The 25,605-nt window shown below is 35.8% G+C and overlaps 2 protein-coding genes across 2 annotated transcripts in view; both read right to left on the reverse strand.

The window, feature by feature from the left end:
* YY1 (zinc finger (C2H2 type) family protein) overlaps positions 1–5,321 on the reverse strand; it is an 11,456-nt gene extending 6,135 nt beyond the window's left edge. The window contains exons 1-3 of the mRNA XM_028230297.2: positions 4,963–5,321; positions 2,276–2,334; positions 332–531 (exon numbers count right to left, since the gene is read on the reverse strand). Coding sequence (XP_028086098.2) covers positions 332–531; positions 2,276–2,334; positions 4,963–5,048 — 345 coding nt within the window. The 5' untranslated portion in view covers positions 5,049–5,321. The remainder of the gene's footprint in view (positions 1–331; positions 532–2,275; positions 2,335–4,962) is intronic.
* Positions 5,322–9,703: 4,382 nt separating this feature from the next.
* LOC114286926 (serine/threonine-protein kinase-like protein At5g23170) lies at positions 9,704–11,371 on the reverse strand. Its single transcript, XM_028230152.2, has one exon. The coding sequence runs from the start codon at positions 11,208–11,210 to the stop codon at positions 10,113–10,115; it is 1,098 nt and encodes a 365-aa protein (XP_028085953.2). The 5' UTR covers positions 11,211–11,371; the 3' UTR covers positions 9,704–10,112.
* Between the last annotated feature and the right edge of the window lie 14,234 nt (positions 11,372–25,605).

Genomic DNA, 25,605 nt, shown 5'->3' on the forward strand with positions numbered 1-25,605 from the left:
TTCAACATTCAAATTGCCAAGGGAGATCACTACTACACACATGAGAGAAAGACAGAGAGGGAGAGAGTGGACAGAAGTAATGTTCTTCATAACAATAAACAAATTACAAAACACAAAATTGCTTTGAAACAAAATATACAATTCAACTATCCACATTAGAATTGCTTATCAAGTATCAAAATGATCTGAATAATAGAATCCGTACTAGTAGTACAATGAGATTTATCTGGTGCTTGTTACTAGAAAGCAGAAACTATTAAGTGAAAGTAAATCGCAGAATTTTACCAGATCACACTCACATAACCCTAACATGTTAGATTAAAAATATTACCTTTCCACACCCTTCATAATGGCAAACATATTGTCTCTCTCCATGGATGTGTGAATGCTTCCTCAAAGCTCCAGCATCGATAAATGTCTTCCCACAGCCCTCATAACTACAAAGGAAAAGAACCTCAGTAGTTGGCTCTGGTTCTGGTTCTGCGGCTTCTGGCTCATTTGACTTCTCTTTCATGGCCTTCAACGTGGCCTCTAGAAAAACAGGACAAGGAGAAGTATTAGGACAAAGTCATATGACAAATCACAATAAATTGCCGCAACACCCTCAGTTCATCCTACTACACCAGCCCAGGATGGCTCTCCAACCTATATGGTAATCCAGTAAGGTCACAAAAATACTATGTAAGGACAACACCAAGGCCATCCAGCTAGACCCTGACCATCTGCATCTAGATTACCCCACAGTGTGGTCAGAAACAGTGAGCACAAGCTCAAGCAATACTAGCATGAGCACTAATACTTGCAGCATGTATGTGAATACTGTAGACTAACAACACAAATGATTTTTTCTTTTTCTTTTTTCATTTTTTTTTTTTTTTTTTGATATGTATAACAACACAAATGATGAACAAACAATGGACAGATAACTTAAATTTAATTCTTAATGAAAAACCTTATATTTGGCTTAAATTATCGAAGTAGCACAGACATGGACACACCAACACTACAATTTAAAAAATGCAACACACAATACACCTAGGACGTGTAATTTATACAAACATCAAGAAATCATTCATGTAATAATTGCATTTTAAAGAATGGAAGACAATTATATAACATTGAAATACACATGATGTATTCGTCTTGTAAAAATTTCAAAACATATTTAGAGTGCACAAGTTATATTCCAAAGAATGCACAACAATGATACTATAAAGAGATTCATCACATTGGTCATGTTCGAAGAGTTCAAGAAGTGTTGTTGAAGAGTACAAGAAGTGTCTGATATTATGACTTTAAATTTTCAATTAAGGCATGTTGAAGCTTTTAGGAGTGTCTGCCAAGAGTCAGTGTATGACAAGGGTATCAAACATGACAAGCCTCCTCCATAGAAGTATTTGTGCTCCTTAGTTATCAAGATAACAAGTACAACATGGATGTGGGGTTTCAAGACATTCAACAGGAAAATGACTACATTCTACATGGCATTTATTGTAATAGAGTCTAATTTTCATAGTAGCTATAGGTATATCAATACCAATTCCATACAAAACTACTACAGTAACATCTTTTTTCTTTTTTCTTTTTTCTTTTTTTGATTGGCGAAAGACCGTTGTCAATTGTTAGATTAGCACCTATGGGGGGGTTAGCCCCACCCCTTGCAAAGCAGCAAAACTCCCCCTAGGGAGAGTCAAACCCATGACCTCCCTCTAGGGACTAAGCCCTTAGTAAAGTCACGGTAGCCAACTAGGCTAGGCTTAGTTGGTTTAGTGGAGTAACATCTATAAGTTTGACAAGGAAAATATATCAAGTTTTCAACTAGAATACCAGCTACAACCTTGAAGAATCATGTTTCAAACTCTAATTGCAAAGTTCACATATCAACAAAGTCAATTCACATGTTTGTAAAAGCTTAAAGCCATAATGTAAATGCAACCCTGGATCTTAACCAGGAGACACATAACCATAGTGAAAAACTTTCAGTCTCCTCACTCCAAGTAGTTAAATGATATTCTACAGTGGGATAATCAATGTCTCAATAACACTTCCATTTATTCAAACCTTGCACGCAACCATATATCACTATATCAGTGAAAGCAGAATATTAAATAATGATAAAAAATCTAATATAGCCCACATATCAAGCCCAGGTTACCCAAGGGATCAATGTAGGTTCAAAATGACAAAATTAGTTAACCCACTATACTTTCTTACCCCTACCTGTAGAGGTACACAAAAATGAATGAATGCATGATAGAGAACAATCAAAACTAACCTGTAACCCATTTGAAAAGTGAGCACTTTCCCCCCGTTGCTACAACATCTTGGGGCACCCTAAAAGAAATAGATATATTTATTAGCAAGGTCCACAAAATAATAAGACAAGGACATTAAGCCAATAAAGGCAGAATGTGTTTGTCATTTAATAATGAAAGGAATTGAAGGATATGTATATGTCTGCATGCTCACACATGCATCATGAAGGGCATCAGTTGAATCATAGGGCATTTTCAGCAAGGTCGATAGTTATCCAACAACAACCATGTGAAGTATGCTAAAATTTCATATAAAAGGTACTAACTTGATGATTAAAATCAGCAACAATCGAGATTCCTAGTAGAGTCATAAATGTTCAAAGAGGTTCATAGCCATTCTATGAACTATCAGAGGAGGTTTTGCTCCTTGGGAGAACAAATGTCTGAAGATTGTCTTCCTCAAGAAATATGTATAAACCTTTTTCCCTTTTCATATTGTGGAATCAGACTATACGAAAAAGGATTTTTATACCATTTCAGATTATTCAGACACAAAACACGTTACATGTAAAAAGGCTCCTCAACACAAGCTAAAATGAAAAAATAAGTATTGCAGAAACAACAATTACAGGAAGGTGTTTTATACCTTAATCTAAAAGATAGGAACTAGAAAATGCATTAAGTATAGGTGGTAAGGTGGTAACTCTTAAGAACTTCAATACATTGAGCCAACTGCCAACCAAACCAAGTCAACTTTGATTTTGGGCAGGTTAGGGTCAGAGTTACAGTGCTTATGGTTGAGCTTCAAAATAAAACTCCCCCTAAGAGCCCCAACCGATTGTGCTTGCTTAAAAGTGTCAGCCCATCCAAATCAAACCATGGTTTATATATATAATATAACAGCTAACATACAATGCATAATATAGAATTCATATATATGTGAGTCATAACTTAAAAGTAGGGATTGAATGTATATTACGACACCCCAGAAAACTTATAACTCATAAAATATCCTTATATACTCAGCCACAATGCTTAACAAATAAATCAAATAGCCTTTGAATCCACTTGCTAAGAAATCAAACTTGAAAATGGTATACTGATCCATATACATTGTTTTTGGTTCTCCTCTCAACCTGACCAACATACCATAATTTGACCAACTTAACCAACCCATCCTAACTCAAGCTAAAACCAAGCTTGTAAAATGAGTTTCCATTAAGCCAGGTCAGATTGTGGAGGTTGGAGATATTTGGAAAAGTATTGAATGCTAATATAGAGTATGGCTAACATCCAACTCAACCTAACCCAAAAAGGTCCTAGCCTTGGGTGCCATTACAAATGATTTTGAAGCTACATCAGTATCTCTTCCTGATATTAAGAAGAGATGGGTGCTTATGATAACCTCGTCCTAGGTCTGTGGCTTATTTATGGAATAGCTTCTTGCTCTGCTAAGCTGAAATTGGATACAGATGGTTGCTCTCATGGGAACCAAGGCTGATGGGTACCATGTAGGATCATGAGTTCTATGTTTTGTTGCTAGTTCTACCACATAGGTTGAGTGATAGTTTTTTGGTTTTTTGGTGATTGATTTTATTGAGGATGGGTGATAGGTGCACAAAGGACCGAAACATGCCATTGAAAGACTTTCCTAAGACAGAGATGGACTGTCAAGAACAAAGAGGAGGCAGCCAATAGCAGTCTGTTCTCACCTATCGATAGCTAGCAGGTTGCTTCCAAGCTTAAACCATTTGAAATTGAATTGCTACTTTTTTTATACGCAGGTCCTGTCTTGTTCTCTTTTCACCTTTCTAACTCCTCCTGCCAAAGGTGCGATGGCTTCGGGTGGCCTAACGAGATTAGCATAGCAGGTCTAAGTCACTCAAAAAGATACATGGCCACTTTATGGGTCAATCAATACACTTCTGGTTCCCTTTCTAAGAGTGCTATTGATGACTATTCTTCCATTCAAAGGGAGTGCAACAACAACATAAACACTCAGCTGGCTCATGCTTCCTTTGCAACTTTTTCTCTTCACTAATGTCTTCCTTTCCTTGTACTTTATTTTCTCCCTTTTTTTTTGTAATCTTTTTTTCTTCTAGTAGAGAACTTGCTCCATATTTTTCTCTTTTTCTTTGTTTAAAATGCAATGGACGGTTCAGATTAGACCCAGTTATAATGGGATCCACATTCAAAATAAATCTCAGCCTGTCAATACACTTTCTGTGATCCATTCTATGTTTTTCTATTGTACTCTTAGCATTAGTGTTATGTATTCTCTTCAGCAAATAACAACACTGATAATAATGATGATGAACATGATAGATTATTGAAACTCCAGAAACAGCCCAATTTACGAAGAGAAAATAAAATGAGAGTACAATTCCTCGCTTAAATGCTACCAAAGAAAACAATACATCAATGGACAGACTGAATTCAAGCAGTTCACTTTGTTAGCTTTCATTGCAAAAGCCTGAAAAAACAGAACTATAACCGCTTCGATTAGTCCAAAAATTAAAAAAATGTCAAATCATAGATTGCAATTGTTTCAGGCCACACAAATGAAACCCACACTCAAACTGAATGCAAAGCAACTAATTGATCTCAAGCTACACCCTTTTTCTCAGAAACCAAACAACATGGAAACAAACATACATGCCCATATACGATACATATATACATATATATGTGTGTGTAAAGATTTTACCATTCCTTGAACCATTTGACAGCGGGAGTCTTGGACTTGGTGATGGGGCGTCTCTCGAAGAAATTGTGATTGATCTGAGTCTCCATCTCTCTAATTCAGAGCGATTGTCGTCGAATCGATGAAGCTCGGATAATTAGGGTTAGGGTTTGAACATGAGCACGAGAGAGAGAGAGAGAGAGAGAGAGAGAGAGAGAGAGAGGAATTGGGAACTCTGTGTTGAGCCAAGTATGGCGGTGAGAATCTGTTGACGTCCGGTTAGTCTGCTGTTTGTTTTCCAGACCGGATTTACGAGTTTGGTGGAGACGTAGATGAAACGGTCGGTTCGATTTTAACAAACCGGTTATCACCAAATACTTTTTCTTTAAAAATAATAAAAAAATCAAAATCAAGAAATTTTTTTTTTAAAAAAAAATACTTTTTAACATAATAATCAATTATATTTGGCAAGTGTTTTAAAAATCACATTTTTTTTTTATCTTCAGTGTTTTTTTTTTTTTTTTTGAGAAAATAACAAATCAATTATATTTTTGAAAATTAATTATAGATTCATGGTAATTTTTATACACTTTATATAATTAAAGTTATAAAATTTTTCATGAATCTGTAATTATTTTAGAAAAATAACACTATTTATATTTTTTAAAAAAAAATTTATGGGTCCTAGATAGATTTAAAATTTTTATTAAAAAAAAATCACAATCGAACGATTTAACTATGGATTAAAAAAATAAAACTTTTTTAATAACACCTAAATTATTGTAAGAACAATTTTATTTTATCTTTAAAAATTAAAATGAAAAATGAGGGGAAAAAAATACTAAAAATGTGTTTACGAAATTGAACCTAAACTAAGTTTTGTATTTTAATGATGGGTATTTATTAAAAAAAAAATTAAAACACTTTTAAAAAAATGTGTTGAGTGTAACAGTGATACTATCATAATTTGGACAGTTCAATTACTTAATAATAATAATAATAATAAATAAATAAATAAGGCCAAGTGCCAAAGAAAAACCATGCTCTACTCTGGCCCACTAAGGTCATGGGTAAGGCCTAGATGTGTAGGCCCAGTCCTGACAGATTTTGTAGGCCCAACTAATTCATGGAATGTTGTGTGCAATAGGCAACCATGATTAGAACCAATAAATATGATACATGGTGCTATTAGTATTTCTATCAATTAACAACTGAATTAGTCCAAGCAAAAATAAATAAATAAATGAATTAGCGGGGCACAAAAATAAAATTCATCATTTGTTTTTATTATTTTCATTTATTATGCGATTTGGTACATTTTACAACATTTTAATATTAATGCTATGTATATAATACTTATTAATATTGTATCAACACAAAAATCAACAAATTAGAACAATGTGAGGGGAAAAAATTAGTAACGGATCCTACTGATGTGTGACTCAAAATTATTCGTAAAATTATTTATTTAAAAATTATTTGAACTAATTCAGTTAATCATTTTCATACACTGTCAAAGTCGGTAGTGGCAAGGATTGATTTTTTTTTTTTTTTTTGACATTATGGTGCTCTTTTTTTACAAATTATTTGTCATAGTAAATGATAGAATTTTTTGTGTGCACAAAAATTGATTATAGAATTGGGCAGAACTCTTTCATATGATGTGAGTCTCATATTTTTTTTTCATTTCTAATTCCGTAATTAATTTCTATACAAATAAAGATATAATTATCTTTAACATTTATTAAGATGTGATGAGCCTTAATTGTATTCTTTCTCCAAGACATTTGTCTGTCACTTTCATTATGTTATAGTAACTATAGCTAGGAAGTTTGTTTAGCATAAAAAATAAAAAATACTAGTTTTCTACCATCTTGATTAGTTTAAGACCCCCTTAAATCTTGTAAAAGATAACAAAATCTAGTTCAAAATCTTTACTTAATTTTGACCTTAATCTTGCTTTATATCAAATACAAACATTGAATAATTCAAAAATTAGATCGGGTGACAACGATTTATATTTTAATAATAGGATTAACAAAAGAAAAAAATGAACTAAAAGGCACCGTCACATTTAGCCAACTTTGTTGAACATGTAAACATAGTAGTGTATGTTAATGAAAAGTTAACGTGTTGATTTGTCATCAAACCATTATCCAATGTTGTTCATACATATTATCAATAATAAATTTGCTTTGTTAATTAAACCATGAACAAGTTTATTAAATATAACTTTAAAAAATCAGCCTATTGTGTTTGGTTCCTTGTCCCTTTCCCACTTTATTGATCCTATCTTGCTTTGGCAATCCGTGATTACAATCTTAAATGGATAGTTTAAAATAAAGGTACTGCGAAACAAATGAAGGCCGCGTGTGTTTGGCGGATTAGATTGGAAAGTATTGTTAATTAATGAGAGGATGGTTAATGAAAAGTTGTTAATGTGGAAATTATTAGTGAGGGGATTAAGTAAAAGTATGTTTTTCTTATAATAGTGTGAAAGATGGTTAATGATGTGATTGTTAAATTATTATAAATTAAATAAATTAAAAAATTATTTTTATACTAAAAAAAATAAAATAAATATTACAACAAAATGTGCACTTAGGATTGTTAAAAAAAAAAATAAAAAAAAACAAAAAAGTTGGCTGACTAGCTATTTTTTTGTCCGGCTGAAAGTTTTTTTGGCTGGCCGACTATGTTTATAAAAAATAAAAACACTGCTCCGATCAACCGGCCAGACGTCCGAGCGGATGTTCAGGCGGATGACCAGGTAAACCTAATCCGCTCACTATTTTTCTAATCTCACGCTTTTCTTAGCCGAGCTAATCCCCCTATTGAGGGAGATTAGTAAGCCGCTCAGACTATCATGCGGATCTTTCGAACCATCAACAAACATGCTATGCGTGGACCCATAGCTGTGTTACTCCAGTCCAGCCGCCCAAGCGGCCAAACAAACGGGACCGAAAGGTTTTAATTTAAGGTGCATATATATCTTTTAATTCTTACAAAAATATATCATGTTGACCCTATCACTATCATACCATATTGACTCCACCACTATGTATTGTAACTTTTTTAATTAAAAATAGTTTTTTTATCGGTAAAAAGGAAAAAAAATTTATTAATGAACAAAGCAAGTATTATATCAATAAAGATAAGTCTAGTATAAAAAGTATCATAATAAAATATACCAATCTCAACTAAATTGACACTAATATGTCTGCCCAATCATTTACTAACACACTATCAAGAATTAGTAAGCAACTAACCACAAACAAGAAAAAAAAATTAACATACAACAAAGCCAAAAAAACAAGACACAGCCAAACAAAAACATCAGCAGTCTTCCACAAGTAGCTCCTCTACTCTCTGATCCTCCTCTGGTGGCCTCTTAAACCCTAAGGCCCGTTTGTTTGGAGAGTTAGAGGAGGAATTGGGATTGGTAGTGAGATGGGACCCACTAATATTGTGTTTGTTTTGAGAGATGGGGAGGGGATTGATAATGAGCTCCAGATTAGGATGGGCCTCTCCAAGGGGATTCGGATGGGCCTCCAAGACTTGGTATTAGAAAAATAATCCGGCGGACTAGAAATTTGTTATTTTTATTTATTTTTTATTTTATTTTTTACATGTCGGGCATTTTTTTTTAACATTAATGTTTAATTTTTTTATTTTTTTTTGTTAAGTAAAAATCATTATTTTATTTGTTTTATTTTTTTTCTGGAAATTTTTTATTTTATTTTTATTTTTTTAAAATTTTTTACATGTTGGGCATTTTTTTTAAAACATTAATGTTTAATGTTTTTGTATTTTTTTATTTTTTTTATTATTTTATATTTATTTTATATAAAAATAATTTTAAATCCCTACACTAATAACTATCATCAAAACAAACACAATTTTACTTAATCCCCTGACTATCAATCCCCTCACTAACAATCTCCTCACTATTAATCCTCTCACTATCAATCCCTTCCATTCTATCTCTGAAAACAAACAAGGCCTAAACCCTAAAAATAGTCCATAACATTTCTCATCATAATGTTTATAACATAATTGCAATAGTTTGTAAATTTCATTTTATAGGAATGTGTACCAAAAATATGCCCATTTCATAATTTTTATCACAAAATAATATAACATTACTTACCATGTACCATGTTTAAAAGTGTTCACCATATATTTCTCCTACAAATATTCTTAATTTGCATTCCTGTTTTTGTACATACTATGCTTTTACTTTTGAGTAATGTCATACGCATAATTGATAAACAAATACTTTATCTTCTTTTTTTTTTTTTTTTTTGTGAATTGATATTACTAAGTATGAATCATATATTTATGTTACTAATGAAAAAAAAAAAAAAAAAAAGGATAAAATTTATCACTTCCATGATAACAAGTGAAAAATAAAGGCCGATCAAAAAAAAGTGAAAAATAAAGAATACAGCAAATTTGAAATACAATTGATGTATATTTCCTCCTGTGATGGATATGCCATCATATTGTACTTTGGGATAGTAAGTTAATTAAGAAATCTCATAATATTATGTGGTATTTTTGTATGCAAAATATTAGGTGGATTATTCATTGTTTCTCAATCACTTACCAAATATGACTTAACATTATTTTATCTATAAAACTTTCAGTTATGTTGCTACGTACATAATGTCATATTATATTATAGAATTATTAAATAATTATCACTTTAAGAATTAACTAATAATTACCTTATTATCATATCCTCTTCCAAATCTTTATCCACTTTTTAATTACCATATCGAATCATCATGGTGTAATTAATTAGATGGATAAAAAGTTCACAATATATAATACATATTGATGATCATGAATACAAATGTATGATGAATCTAGGGGCACCACCCACAAGGACCCCCCCTGAAATATAGGGTTAGCTAGTGACTTGTAACAATCAAGAAAACGAATAACACTTATGACAGGGCATCACAAAGCTTTCTCATATTCCCCCAGCCCACCAACTTTTTAGGAATCTTGTGTCTGGAACTCCATGCTCTCCTCCAGGCTTCAACTCCTATTTCTTTTTCATAATGTGAGTGAGGGAGGGACCAGAACCTGTCCATTGACCTGTCCAAGTTGCCCAACTCAGCCGAGTTGTGGTCAAATGACTCAGTCAAAACAAACACCCTCTTCAGTCATTTCAATGTAATGTCAGCCAAAACATCTCTCAACAATAAAATCTTCCCTCTTGACAACTCACCATGACAGTTTGCTTCATGTGGTGGTGTCGCGGCGGTGATAGAGGCAGCAGCGATAGTGTTTTTGGGCTTCGCAGTCGTTTTTCGTTGTCTTTTCAAAATACTACCCAAAATATTGATCCAGAGAGGGAAGCGATCACGTTCAACGAAACTGTGATCCATCACCATAACAATTTCTCGCATCGATGGCCGGTGATCTTCTCTAGAGGACACACAAAGTGATGCGATGTGTATCATGTGTCGCACCGGGCCTTCCATGTAGAAAGGCAAAGCAACCCTCTTGTCACAAATCTCCACCATCCTATCCTCTTCAATCAATGGCAATGCCCACTCCACCATGGAAGCTGGAACCCTAGAAACATCGATCGCTTTCGTACAACTGATGATCTCAAGTAACACCACCCCGAAGCTAAACACGTCATTTTTAGTGCTCAGCTTGCATGGAGTGGTGTAATAAGGGTCTAAGTATCCCATCGTGCCAGCAGGTCGACTCAACGAATTAGTTGAGTCAACCTGCTGACCATCCTCAGAGGCCAACCTGACAGCAAGTCCAAAATCTGCTAATTTAGCATTCCAATTTGAGTCGAACAAGATGTTAGCAGACTTGATGTCTCTATGGATAATCAAAGGGTTGGCCTCGTGGATGAACTGCACAGCCCTAGCCACTTGAATGGCCACTCGGGCACGTTTAGGCCATGGTGGCGGAGTTGGAGACACATGAAGCAAGTCATAAAGAGTACCATTAGGCATGTGTTCCATGACGAGGACCTTGCTCTTCGCACAATTCTTACTTGTTCCGAGAAGGTTGATGAGGTATGGGTTTTGGGGTAAAGATGACAATATGCGCTCTTCGTTGTCAAGCTTTGAGTTGTCTTGAAGCTTTTGAAGCCCTAATGATTGCTTCTTTATCGCGACGAGCTTGCCATCTTTGAGGAGACCTTTGTAGACACATCCATGGCTTCCTTTGCCGATGATTCGAGAAGGAGAGAAGTTCTCAGTGGCTGCTTCAAGTTCTTCATAATCAAACTCATCCATTTTCTTCTTCTTTCTTTTGCCTTCTTTGATGGTATACTATTTATGTGAAGTTGATCACTATCTTGGAAGTGCTTTAGGTGAGTTTGGTTGTGTTTAGGGAGAGAAAATTACATATCTTGAGTAGAGAGAGCTTCAATGTATAAAATAAATAAATAAATAAAGGATTAATATTGTGGTGTTAAAGAATCTAGATAATAAAGAAGCTTTGGGGAACACTAAAAAGCAAAAAATAAATCAATAAAATAAAATATGTGAAATAGAAAAAGAAAAAGCAAAGAGATGTGAATCAATGCTTTTGGAGAAAAGCAAGGGGTGTCCAAGCTCAAGGCAAAAGATTTCTGACGACGCATGAGATGCTCCATTAGCTGTATGTTGGCCCCCATAGCCACTTTATTTATTTATTTATTTATTTCATATTGGTACAATTTAATTATAGCAATGGTACGTGTACAAAAAAAAAAAAATACATATTAAAAATTTTAATATCTTGTTCAAATTTCGTTTGTGTGTAGTAGGGACCTTTATCTACAACGAACATTTTTATTGTTTTCTTTTTTTGCACTTTTATTTTTACTTATATTCCCTTTACTTTTTCCATTGGGTAATGATATATACAAACAGAATTTTTGTACAAAATTCATATGTAGAATAATGTGGTCTTTTAGTTGTTCTTTCATTTAAATTTAAAACACTTATTATTATAATTTATAATTTTAAAAACACCATAACCACATTATTTTAGTTGAGTTTTTTTATATGAAAATTATGTTTGTGACATTTTCTTTTCGATTCAATTAGGCATTAGCTTTGTTGGAGGTGAGGAAAAGGTTTGGTCAAGAGGGGTAAAATCTAATTGGGATGATTTTGGGAGACAAAAAGATTAATAGTAATTCAAATAGTAGATTCTAATTAGTGATAACTTTATCAAAGTTATGCTAACCTTTCATTGGACAAAAAAAACCTCACTCCTTTTGAGTATATACCAACATTATACATGCATGTTTGGGAAATTAAAACAAATCTATATATGCCATCATTTTTTTTTTTTTTTACTTATAAGTGGTTATGGCTCATCAATAGTTGCACTTGTAACAATAAAATTCATGATGGGACAATATCTAACTAGACATGTCCAAAAGCTTAAGGAGCATAATTAATATTACAAAAATAAAAATTTTATACAAAATGATATGAATTTTTATAGTCTTTTCATTTAAAAGCTTTATTGTAACTCAAAATTATAAAAATACAACTATAACATCATTTTGTATGAATTTTTTATGTAGAAATTTCATAAATCATTTTCTTAATCAATAACAACAATTTAGAAAATGAAAGGAAGAGCAATAGTAGTACCTCCAAAAAAATTCCAACAAAAATGAATTTTGTTTCTCAGTAAAAGATCAAGGCAAAGGAACTACGAAAAGGCAGAAAGCAGATTGTGTAAGTTCTCTGTTACGATTCAGGGCAGTCATGGCAGGAGGGTGGATACCAGTCGTGAAGGGCAGAGGAAGATCAGGGCCATGGAGGTCGAGGGGAAGTGCAAGTGTGTTCACCGTGTTCGTGGATAACCTACCAGAATCGCTGAACCCTAAGGAGCTGTTTCATCTGTTTTCAAAGTTTGGAGTGGTCCTCGATGTCTATATACCGCAGAAGAGAAGGAAGGTTTCTAATACGAGGTTTGGCTTTGTGAGATTTAATTGCTGTGTAGCAGCCAAGATAGCTGTACAGAAGGCACATGGCTTGTGGGTGGACGATCGACCATTACAGGTTAACCACGCAGAGTTTGGGAAGGAGAAGGGAATTGAAAAAGATGGAAAAATACCAGTACATAGGCAAGTGCAGAGACCAGTAGCAAACGCTGTACAAGCTGGAGTGATTAGAGATGGGGCTCGTGGCATCAGAGATATGAGATCCTATGCAGAGGCGGTGGGAGGCAAAAGGATAGGGGAAATAGGAAACATCCTATTAAAGGCAGAGGAGGCAGGCAACGGATGGTTGTTTGAGAGCATTATTGTAAGATTGAAGGCCCAATTTGCTGATGCTAGTCTGAAAAAGGAATTGGCAGCAATAGGAGTGGAGGATATCATGGTGAGGGAAAGTGGGGGAAGAGATGTAGTAATTACGTTCAAATCTAAGGAGGAGAGGGCATTGAAGCTACCAGCTATTAAGGAGCTGATCAAGGATTGGTGTGAAGATATTACTGAAGGACAAGCTGGGCAGGTCCTGGAGCAGGAAAGATGTGTATGGTTAAGTTGCTATGGAATCCCATTACATCTGTGGAATAGTTCCAACCTCAGAAAGATAGGTGGGATTTGGGGGCAGGTGCTATGTCTTGAAGGGGACATGAGTCAACCAATATCCTTTGTGTGTGCTAAGCTCAAGGTATCAACTAAATGGATGGAGCCCATCAACTCAGTAGTGCAACTGGAATGCAGAGGTATGGTATTTCCAGTAAGAGTTTGCGAAGAACAGGTGGTAACGGTCAGAGCTTTGAAATTTACATGTACATGTCATAAGCAACAAGTTGTAGATGAGTTTGGTAGTTCAAATGTGCTGGGAGAACAAGATGAGGATAGAAAGTACAGAACGGAAGTAGATGATGCTACTGATATGGAGGAGGAGTTAGCTGCGGACCTGGAGGTTGGCTTTGGGGTGGGCCAAGAAACCAGACCAAGTAGTCCTAGTGTGAGAAAGGAGGTGGAAAATGTGACATGCTGGAGGAGTGTAGGTGAAGCCCAAAATGTTCGAAGTGATGGGGGGAAAGAAAGGAGTGATGAGTTGTGCAAGGAAATGCTGGAAGTGCGAAGCCAGAGGACCAGCTCGGAGGAGGAGACGGTTGTCAGGGAGAGTTTGGAGAACCAAGTGGATACGCCAGGTTTTGTTAGAAGTCTTCGAGGGTCTAGCCTTGAAAAGTCTGGTGTGAACATAGAAGTAGTCTTGGGTGATAATAATTTATTAAAGAAAGGGGGTGGGCTGTGTCAGGCAGAAATTGGGCTGGGGCCAATTGAAACTGGGCTGGGGCAGCAGGAATCCTCTAAAAGAATTAAGGCTGCTAAAGTACGGCATTGTGGGGGACTGTCAAGCCTCTCCGAAGCCCAAGAGAAGGAGCCAAGTAATAAGCATTCAAGATGTAGGAAGGGGAAGGAAAAGGTAAAGGAGAGAAGTAACAGTAGGAGAAAATCTAATCAGAACATGTTAAGGAGAAGACCATTCGAGATGATGAGGCTGTATGGGAGTAAAGGTGCTTCAACTAGTCGAACCATGCGTAAGGCAGCAGCTTGGCGTACTGCGGTGGCGGCAACGTCTCTATCTGCTTCCAGAGAGGGTGGAGTCGACAACGGGAGATTTATACTGAATGAAGCCGAAGCAACCGTAAAAATGGGAGAAATTCTGGGGATGCAGTTTAATGGCAAGAGGGCTGAAGTGGTGAAGGAAATAGTGAATCTTGAATTGAAGGATATGGAGCTTATTGAAGAGGGGAAGAAAGCTGGGCTATAAAGTGCAGTAGCAGGGGTGTAGATAGGAGTAAACATGGTTAATTATGAAGTTGCTCTCATGGAATGTTAGAGGGTTGGGTAGGAGGGAGAAGAGAAGCAAAGTGAAGAAGCTCTTAAAGGAGAGGAGTGTAGACATGGCTCTGTTCCAAGAGACGAAAAAGATAGAGTTCTCTGAGGAAGATGTCAGATCTATATGGGTTAAAGCTAAAATGGAGTTTATGGTGGTGGATGCTGACGGCTCGGCAGGAGGGTTATTATGTATATGGGACCCAGATGTATTCCAAGTGAAGGATTGCTGCAGTAATAGAAGGTTCATCCTATTATCAGGTACTTTATTCCATCTGTTCAATTGTGTTATTATAAACATTTATGCTCCGAATGATGTCGGCTCAAGAGGGAAACTGTGGAATTGTTTATTGAAATTGAAGGAGGAGTTTCCTGATCCTTGGTGTTTAGGAGGAGACTTCAATGAGATTAGACAGATTGGGGAAAGGAGAGGGTGCTCAAGAAGGGATAGAGGTATGAATGAATTTAATGAGTTCATTGATAAGTGCGAGGTTTCGGAATTACCTTTACTTGGAAGGAGATTTACGTGGTGTAATTCATTTGCTGGGGAGAAGTGGAGCAAAATAGATAGAGTGTTAGTGGATCCAAAATGGCTTGAGGTGTTCAAGTTAAAGTTATGGGGTTTGCCTCGTTTGGTCTCGGATCACTGCCCTCTCCTTATGATGGAGGATGAGAGGGATTGGGGCCCAAAGCCTTTTAGGGTTCTAAATGCTTGGTTTTTGCATAAAAATTTTAGAAGATTCTGGGAGTCTAAATGGGGAGAGGCCAATGTTGTGGGCTGGGCTGGTTTTATTCTGGCACAGAAGCTTAAGTTCTTGAAAAATGGTCTTAAAAGTTGGAATGTGGAGGTGTTTGGTAATGTTATAAATAAATTGAAGTTAGTAGAGGGTGAGCTTCATAGTTTTGATCTGCTGGCTGAGATTAGAACCCTTGATGGGGAGGAAAAAATGAAGAGAAGTAAGGCTAGGGCTGAAATGTGGAGGTTGAGTAGGATGGTGGAGTGGCTATGGTTGCAAAAGTCTAGGCTTAACTGGGCCATGAAAGGGGATAAAAATACAAGATTTTTTCATGTCGTTACAAAGTGTAGAACAATAAGAAATGAGATAAACTCCATTTCAGAAGGGGAGGTGGTGGTTGATGATCCAAGCCAAGTGAAGAGTAAAGTGCTGGAATTTTTTAAGTTACAGTATGCAGAGCTATGGCCTTCTAGACCTGTGTTGGGGGGTCAGTTTCCATCAGTTGAAGGCAGGGTGTGTGTCGGACTGCTAGAAGCAGAATTTACAGAATCAGAAATTAAATCTACAGTGATGGATTGTGATGGGAATAAAGCACCAGGTCCGGATGGGTTTAATTTGCTATGTTATCAAAAGTTTTGGAAGGTGATGAAAGGCGATGTCATTAATTTTGTGAAAGAATTTCATACGAATGGCAAATTGGTTAAAGGTATAAATAGCTCTTTCATAACCCTCATTCCGAAGAGAGATAATCCATTAGGGCTTTCTGACTACAGACCAATAAGTTTGGTAGGCTCCATGTACAAGATCATAGCAAAACTGTTGGCAAACAGATTGAAAACCATAATGCCACATATTATTAGTGAACCCCAGTCTGCATTTTTAAGCGGGAGGAATATTCTAGATGGAGTACTTGTGGCTAATGAGGTTGTAGAGGGTTGGAAGAAGGCCAAGAAGAAGGGTGTGCTCATTAAGCTGGATTTTGAGAAAGCATATGACTCTATTAATTGGGGTTTTTTGTTTGATATGTTCTCCAAGTTTGGGTTTGGAACTAAATGGATTAATTGGATGAAGGAGTGTGTTACAACTGCAAGGGTCTCAGTACTCGTCAATGGTTCTCCTACCGATGAGTTTAGCCTTCAAAGGGGGCTAAGGCAAGGTGACCCTCTATCCCCTTTCCTGTTCAATTTAGTAGCTGAAGGCCTACACATGTTGTTGAGTAGAGCTCGTGAGCTAAACCTAATCAAAGGGGTAAAAGTAGGTTGTGAGGGGGTGGTGTTAACTCATTTACAGTTTGCGGATGATTCACTCTTATTCAGTGAAGCAAAGGTGGAGGAGGTGAGGAAACTGAAAAGGGTGCTAAGGTGCTTTGAAATCATGTCGGGTTTGAAGATAAATTTTCACAAGAGCGTGGTTTGTGGTGTGGGTGTTTCTGCAGAGATGATGAATGATATGGCTGCAATCCTAAATTGTAAAGTTAAATCGTTGCCACTCACTTATCTAGGGATGCCACTAGGTGCTAATCCAAGGAGGCTAGCTACTTGGAAACCAGTAGTGGAAAAAGTGAAAAGTAAATTAGCTGGGTGGAAGAGGAAGATGCTGTCTTTTGCCGGAAGGTTAATACTGATTAAATCAGTATCTTCAGCTTTGCCAATGTTTTATTTATCTTTGTTTAAAATGCCTGAGGGGGTTGCTAAAGAATTGGAGAAGCTTCAAGCTAATTTTTTATGGGGTGGTTCTGATGCGAAAAGGAAAATTCATATGATAAAATGGGAGGACATGTCAAAAAGAGTAGATCAAGGTGGTTTGGGCATTAGAAATTTGAGGGATGTAAATAAATGCTTGCTAGTCAAGTGGTGGTGGAGGTTTGGTAGCGAAAAGGATGCTTTGTGGAAAAGAATCATTTGCAGTAGATATAAGATGAAGGTGACTAGTTGGCTTCCATCTTTAAATCCATCAATTGGGTACTCAGCGGTGTGGAATGGAATTGTCTCGGTTGCTAAACAGTGTAGTAGCCTAAAGGAGTTTTATTTGCATAATTTCAAGCTGAAAGTAGGGGATGGGGTGCGGATCAGATTTTGGTCAGATGCTTGGTGTCAATCTGTGTGTTTGAAAGATGAATTTCCAACTCTGTATCGGTTGTCCTTGGAAAAAAGAGAGTGCTTGAGAGTGTTGGTTGATAAAAAAACCATAGCAGGGGCTTGGTCTCTTGACTTTAGAAGACAGCTATATGACTGGGAGGAGATGGAATTGGTTAGGCTCAATAATTTCCTGGTAGCAGCCCCTGATCTATGTGTTGAGTGTGAAGATCATCCAGTTTGGGCAGCTTCATCTCTTGGGATCCTAAAAACAACAGATTTGTATAGTTTTATGGTGAGTAATGCTGGTGCCACCCTGAGAATTACTAAATTGTTGTGGCTCAAACATGTCCCTCCAAAGGTTCAATTGTTTGGGTGGTTTGCCTGGAAAGGAAGAATTAAGACCAGGGAGTTTCTACAAAGGCTGGGAGTGATCTGTGAAAATGACCCCACAGTTTGTGTGTTTTGTAACAGCGAAAGTGAGTCATTGAACCATGTCTTAATCTGGTGCCCATTTGTGTGGAACATATGGACTGAAATGCTAAAGTGGTGGGATGTCCAATCTGCTTTGCCGTGCACTGTGGAGAGTCTCCTCCTGTGGTGGGCTGGGGGAAAGTTAAAGAAGAAAGAAAGGTTGATTTGGGGGGCAATTCCATTGGCAGTAATGTGGTCAGTCTGGAGATGCAGGAATGAGTGTGTCTTTAGAGCAACTCCCCCAAATTTAGAGGATATCTGTGAATTAATTAAAATCAGGATTGCTTTCTGGGTAAACCCATATCTAAGAGACTTTCAGTTCTCTGTACAGGATTTTGGTACCAATCTGAGGCAAATAAGGAGGTGTTTGGGAGGGGTAGGTGCAATGGACTGAACGGCTGGAGTTGTGATGAAGGGAGCCTCTGCTATAGTGTTTGTACTGTGTTGACTTGCATCTGTGTAATGTACATATGCTGGGATTTTGTAGTTGTGCAGTCTGCTTGTTCTTTCTGGTATAGAACCAACAGTGGTTCATCTACTCTCATGCTGTCCAGATTTATCAGTTCAATGGTTTAGCTCATATCAGCAAATTAATGATGGGCTTTGCTTTTTGATCCGGAGATGTATTAAGATGGTTGTTGCTGATCTGGTAGTCTGTTTGTATCTGTTCTGATCTGCTAGTCTGCTCTGCTCAAGCACAGTTTCGTTTTTTTATGCGTCTGTGATGATAATGCCTTGTGCCACGCAGTCTGGGCTCAATCTGTGTGCTGCTTTTTGATATGAATCTGTGTGCTTTAGCTCATATCAGCATTTTGAGGGTGGAGTTTGCTCAGTTGGTGTTTATGTTCTGTGCAATTTAGCTGGTTTGTAGACTGTTTGAATCTTTTTGTTCCTTTTTGTATTGTTGTTGGGCTCTTTCCTTTTTGGAGCTTGGAGCTTCAGTATGTTCCAAGCTCCTCTTTATTGATGTCCTGTATCCTTCTTGTATACTTTCATCAATAAAGATTTCTCTTTGCCGATCAAAAAAAAAAAAAAAAAATGAATTTTGTTAGAGTAATACTATACAAATAAAAATAGATAGACTCACATTTTCTTCTTGTATATTGCCATATCAAAAAAAAAAATTTAAGTTTTTTTTATTAGCAAAAAATAAAACTTTATTAAAAAAACCAAAACAAGAAGGTACAATAAGATACAGAAAAAAATATTCCGAGTCAAAGAACGTGTCATTACTGAAAGGGGATCATTCCAATTATATGTGAAGGCTAGGACTTAGAGAAAGTTCGGTAAACCATTCATCATCTCTCTAAACCATTCACTCTTGGTTCATAAATTTTAGAGGTTCCTCTACCCAATGTCAATTGATTTTGAATTGGATGCCTTTGAAAATTGTAACATGATATTAAAGTTGGATCCTGTCGCTCATCTCTTTTTCTTGTCTCCATTTTTTTTTTTCTTCTCTCATCTCTTTGTTACCTCCCAATGCAATGTGATTGAGCTGCATGTGTAGCAGAGTATTAAATACTTGTACTACATCATCTCTCTGAGCCAGTCAAGCTTGACGCTTTAAATGAGAGAAAGTTCATTTCTGTTTTACGTAACAAGACAATTAGGCAACTTGAGGCTACGGTCAAGCAACGGAAATTTTATTTTCCTTTTTTTTTTCGCAATTTCATTTTCTAATTTTTTTAACTAAGCAATTAAAATGCTTGTTTATCTCAACAAAAAATGCTTATTTTTGCACTAAAGGAAATTAGCTCCATTCGTTTAGTTAGACAACAAGGGATTTGAACCCCTACTGTCACCATCCATAAGCAACAAAGAGAAGAATATCACTACAAATTTAATCCTGTCTTTAGCAACTTTAAACCCTAAAATGTACATGCAATTGAACAAAATTGAGACTATAATGTCAACATAATTAAAATTTATCAATACAACACCAACACAACTATTAAATTCTACAGGCTCAATTTGAATTTGCCATAAAGGCACAAAACGAAAGCAAGCAAGTAAGAAAAAAAAAAAAAAAAAAAAAAAAAAAAAAAAGGGGGAAAAGTATGTAGAACCTGCATTGTAGATATGTTAAAAAGTCTGCTAGCTCCAAGGCCCAAGAGTGATTGGAACAAAGTACAAAAGCATACAGCCCTATGAGGACCTCTTTGGACTCTAGCACTAAATTGATAACTCTAATAGGAAGTGGAAGAATTCATACAGAAAAATGTTTAAAAAGTTACTGTGCAATTGAGATTTATTCTATTTCATTCAAAATTATCAAAATATGATTCAGGTTTAATCTATGCATAACTACAATATACTAACTGAATCTCGATTATCAATTTTCATCCTTGATAATTTTCTCGACAATCTTCATGGGTGCTTATAACATTAACCAAAATTAAATCTAAATCGCATACTATAACTATATTTTTCTGTATTTAAATTCTTAATCCTGACAATCTTTAGTTAGGCTGCTCTAACAGTAACCTTCTTTGTTTTGGAAATTTGAACTAGGGTTCAAGTTCTACCACAGCTTTTTTTGAAAGTTGTATTTTTGATAACAGTACAACTTGCTTTTATTCCCTGCTCTTATACACATCATATATAGGGGGTGTTTGGGAAACCGAGGTCTGGCTTTTTTTTTCTTTTTTTTTTTTTTTTGGGCTAAAATTTATAAAAAGACAAAATAGACTAAAATAGTTAATAAAACAAAATGTCATATTAAACCTATAATCATTTCACTTTTTTTCTTACAAATACCATTTCTAACTTTAAAAAAAAAAAAAAAAAAAAAAAAAACTCTCTTCCTAAACACATATATTTTAACTTATTAAAATAGTTAAAAACTAAAAGAGCTTACTAAAATAACCAACTTCTCAAACGAGGTCATACCTTGTGATGTTTCGAGTTTGAATTCGTTTGCTGGTAGTGAGGTATGAGATAAATGGCTAGGGACTTTCTTCTCAAAATTCATACACCTAGTTTAATACACTATCAATCACATGGTGCAACAAGAATGTCTTAAAGCTAGATTTTGAAAAAGCTTTTGATTCGGTTAACAGGGAATTCTTGTTCTCTCTGTTGTCCAGTTTTGGGTTTGGAAACAAATGGATTTCTTGGATGAAAACTTGTATATCTACAATCAGGATTTCCATTCTTGTGAATAGAGCTCCAACTAAGGAATTCTCATCACAAAGGCGGGGCGATCCGCTATCACCTTTCTTATTCAATATTGTCGCTGAGGGGTTAAACATTCTTTTGGTCAGAGCAATTAATCTTGGCATTCTTAGAGGTGTTCATGTTGGGTCTAAAGATGTCCTTTTGTCTTATTTACAATTTGCAGATGATTCAATTCTCTTTTCTGAGGCAGATTGGGATCAAATGGTACTTATCAAAAGAATTCTTAGATACTTTGAAGTTCTATCTGGTCTTAGAATTAATTATCACAAAAGTGTGGTGTGTGGTGTCAGTGTGTCTGATGCTTTATTGCTCTCCTTTGCACATCTTCTTAACTGTAAAGTTTACAGCCTTCCTTTGAAATTTCTGGGACTACCTCTAGGTGCCAATCCTGGTAAAAAATCTACCTGGAAGCCTGTGCTTGACAAGATCAGATCTAAACTTTCAGGGTGGAAGAGGAAACTGTTATCTTTTGCAGGTAGATTAACTCTAATCAAGTCTACCCTATCTAGTTTAACAGTTTACTTTCTTTCTTTATTTAAGATGCCAGAAGGTGTGGCGAGAGAACTTGAAAAGATTGAGGCAACTTTTTATGGGGCGGTAATGATCTTAAAAGGAAAGTTCACTTAGTGAAATGGAGGGAGGTAACTAAAAGCTTCGACCAAGGAGGCCTGGGTATCAGAAGAATCAGAGATGTTAATGCTTGTCTATTGCTCAAATGGTGGTGGAAATTTGGAACTGAAGTCAACTCTCTTTGGAGAAGAGCTATATGCAGCAAATACAATATTGATGAGGCTAGTTGGCATCCACCTTTAAAGTTCTCTTACAAACATTCTATAGTTTGGAAGGACATTTTATCTATTGGGAATCATAGCACAAATATTTACAATTTCTATATAGATAATTGCCAAATCCAAGTGGGGGATGGAAACAAAATTAAATTTTGTCATGACAATTGGTGTGGCAGCTCTAGTCTTAAGTCTACCTTTCCCCTCCTCTTTAATCTTTCAATAGCTAAAGAAGGCTCTCTACAACAATTCATGGCAAGAAAAACCAGCCCAAACAATTGGAATTTTCCTCTTAAGAGAGTGCTTTTCATTTGGGAATTGGATGGAGAAGCTAACTTACTTGGACTACTTTCATCAGCTCTCTCTCTGTCACTTGGCAGGGCTGATCATCTTATCTGGGCTACTGCATCTGTAAGTCCTGGTGTATTTTTTGTGTCCTCTCTCTACTTTGCTACTAGCTCTATTCTAGGGCCTCACTTTAAAACATGTAAGCATATTTGGAATGGGGTTGTCCCCCCTAAGGTTTCATTCTTTAGTTGGCTAGCCTGGAAAAACAGAATCAAGGCAGCAGTATTTATGCACAGAATTGGAATTTTAGATGCTTCTGCTTCTTTCATCTGCCCATTCTGTTGTTCTGAACCTGAATCTGCTGTCCACATCTTGCTTCATTGCCCATTTTCTTGGTTGATTTGGTCGTCTATAATTAATGAGTGGGGGTTTTCTTGGTGCATACAAGGTTCAATGGATGATTTCCTCCAATGGTGGATGACTGTTAATTTCAAGAATATTTATAGGTTAATTTGCAGAGCCATCCCCTTATTGTTCTTTGGTCGCTTTGGAAACTTAGGAACGAATGTGTTTTTGCAGAGGCTCAACCTAACTTCCCTGGTTTGAGTGAAAATATCAAAATCAGAGCATCACTTTGGCTGTAAGCATCTATTAAGGACCTTCCTTATTCAGTTGATGATTTAACTTTCAATTGGCGTCAAATCAGAGGATGTTCTTAACTGTTCTGAGCTGGTTTGTGGTGGTTTGTGCTGGTTTGTTCTGGGCTCTGGTCTGTTGCCTGATCTCTGGGTTTGTATTGATGTTCTGATGTGTTCAGCTGGTAGGTAGAGGAGTTTGTTATATTATTAGAGTTCTATGCTTGTAATTGATTCAGCTGGTAGATGAAGGAGATGAGGGTAGTATGTAGTTTGTAGTCTGTTGGAGCTTTGGATTGATGTGTTCAGCTATTTTGTTTCCAGGGTTTTGTGCAAGGAAGAGTAGCTGTTTAGCTTCTAGTGTTGAGCTCTGTTGTATCTGCTCTGCTGTTCTGGATGACACTCAGATGAAGCTGGTATGGTTGTGTTGAGACTGTGGGTGCAATTGGTGCTTTGATGTCTGTTGTGCTGGTCTCAGTTATGCTTAGGCTGTTGATAGGCTGTTTGTAGTATTGTTGCTAGTGTCACTTTGGGGTGTTGTGTGTATGAATCTATTGGTCTGCTGGTATTCTAAGGTGAGCTTGCTGTTAGGCTGCAAGTCAAGTCCTGTGTGTAATCCGATCCAATCTGCTGGGGTTCTGGGACTGGGATGTTAGCATGCTAAGGTGAGCTTGCTGCTAGGCTGTTAGTCTAGTCCTGTGTGTGATTGAATCTGTTGGCCTAGAATCTGGCTGCAAGTTTCTGGGTTGGGCGGCCAGTTGAGCTTCGTGCTAGGCTGCCAGTATGGGTAGAATCTGTTAGTTCTGCTTCTGGCTAAATCTGTTAGAATCTGTGTATTGCTGATCTGCTTCTGCTGCTTCTGTTTTGCTGATCTGCTACCAAGGCCACAACTGATCTGTTCTGCTCTGCCCTAAGTGGATTGATCTGTTTTGTTTGTTTTGTTTTTTTTGTTTTTTTGTTTTGCTCTGCATGTTGGTTACTCACCAACTTCGAGCTCGGAGTTTGTGCTAGCAGATGATTTGGTGTGCATCTAGGTACCAACCTAGTTGGGATCTGAATGTTTTACTGTAATGCTTTTTGCACCCTCTTTTTTATTGATGTTCGTTTTCATACTCTGTATGCTTGTTCATCAATAAAAATTCTTTTTTTTGCCGATCAAAAAAAAAATGTCAAAATGTACAAATCTCAAAGTTAGAATACATTGGGGATCATAGTTTTTTGGAATAGCGGATTTTGTGCCACTATAAATTAAGATTATTATCTAGAAAATTTTCAAAATATTTGATGGACAATTTAGTAAGTACATGCATAGTGATGTGCGACAAGCTTGTAGTGATAATATTACTTCTATAAGATGACGATTGTTATATCTTGGAATATAAACGTCCATCAAATTTGAAACACTCATGGAATGACGAATTTGTCTTAAGGATACTGTGTCTAATACATCTCAAAATTACCATATCCATCATTGATTGTTTCTGTAAATTTGAGTTTATTTTTGTTACGATTTATTTTTTGTTAAATAAATATCGCCTGTATTTTCGTTTGATTTTTTCAAAAATAACTTTGCTATTTTAAGTTGGGTTTTGTTAAGGTATTAAATATGTCTAACCAACTCCACTATCATTAAAAAATGTACATGCAATAACCATCTAGTTGTAAAAAATTAAGGTAACCAAAATACCCTTATTTATTTATTTATTCATTTTTATTTGTCTCTTTCGTTTTTGGTCTTTTCATTTTCCACCACCCTAAAACTTTTCAACTGTAATGGACTTAACTTAAATGTAACAATTTTAAAATCTAAAATTCTGGAATTTTTTGAAAAAAATTTAGAGAAAACAAAAATAGTACTTTTTGTAAGCTGCTTACATATATATATATATATTGAATTTGATTTATTCTAGTCTTTATTAAAATATTTTTGACTCAATTTTTAATTGTTAAAAGGGAGTTTTTTTGATAAATTTCATTTCTAAGAGTTTTATTCCATCAAACTCATATTCTTTTTTACTATTCCATTAAGTCTTATTTGAGGTAAGAAAACCAAAGCACCCTTAATCTCTCCTGCTCCCATTAATGTTGATATTTAACGTTGATTGTCATTATATTTTGGTAATTACCATGTATCAAGATTTGACTGTCATTATATTCACATTAATTTGAAAATGAATTTTTGTCATTGTGTTGTCAATTACATGATGTGAATGTTCACATGAATTTTGGAATATAGATAAAGACACCATGATCATGGTAACATGTGTGAAAGTTCGCATTGGGACAAAAAAATAGACAATATTAAATAAAATTAGATACTTTTCAATTGTAATCTTCATGTTATATATATCCACATAAAATGTTAATGTTCACAATGTTATATCAATATGATCATGGTGACATGTGTGAAAGTTTGCATTAGGGCAAAAAAATTGACAATATTAAGTAGGAATGGATACTTTTCAATGGTAATGTTCGTATATTATATCCACATATAAATGTTAATGTCCACAATGGTAATGTCAAGGTTCACATTAACAGCCCCTGTTTTGAATATAAGAATGATGTTAATGTTTACATTGTAGCTTCCAAAGTACAAAAATATGACAGCATCAACAATGCATTAACCACACACCATTATTTTTTGGGTAATCA

Source organism: Camellia sinensis, chromosome 2 (genome assembly GCF_055761805.1).
Source record: "Camellia sinensis isolate YWXY chromosome 2, ASM5576180v1, whole genome shotgun sequence".
Lineage (NCBI taxonomy): Eukaryota > Viridiplantae > Streptophyta > Magnoliopsida > Ericales > Theaceae > Camellia > Camellia sinensis.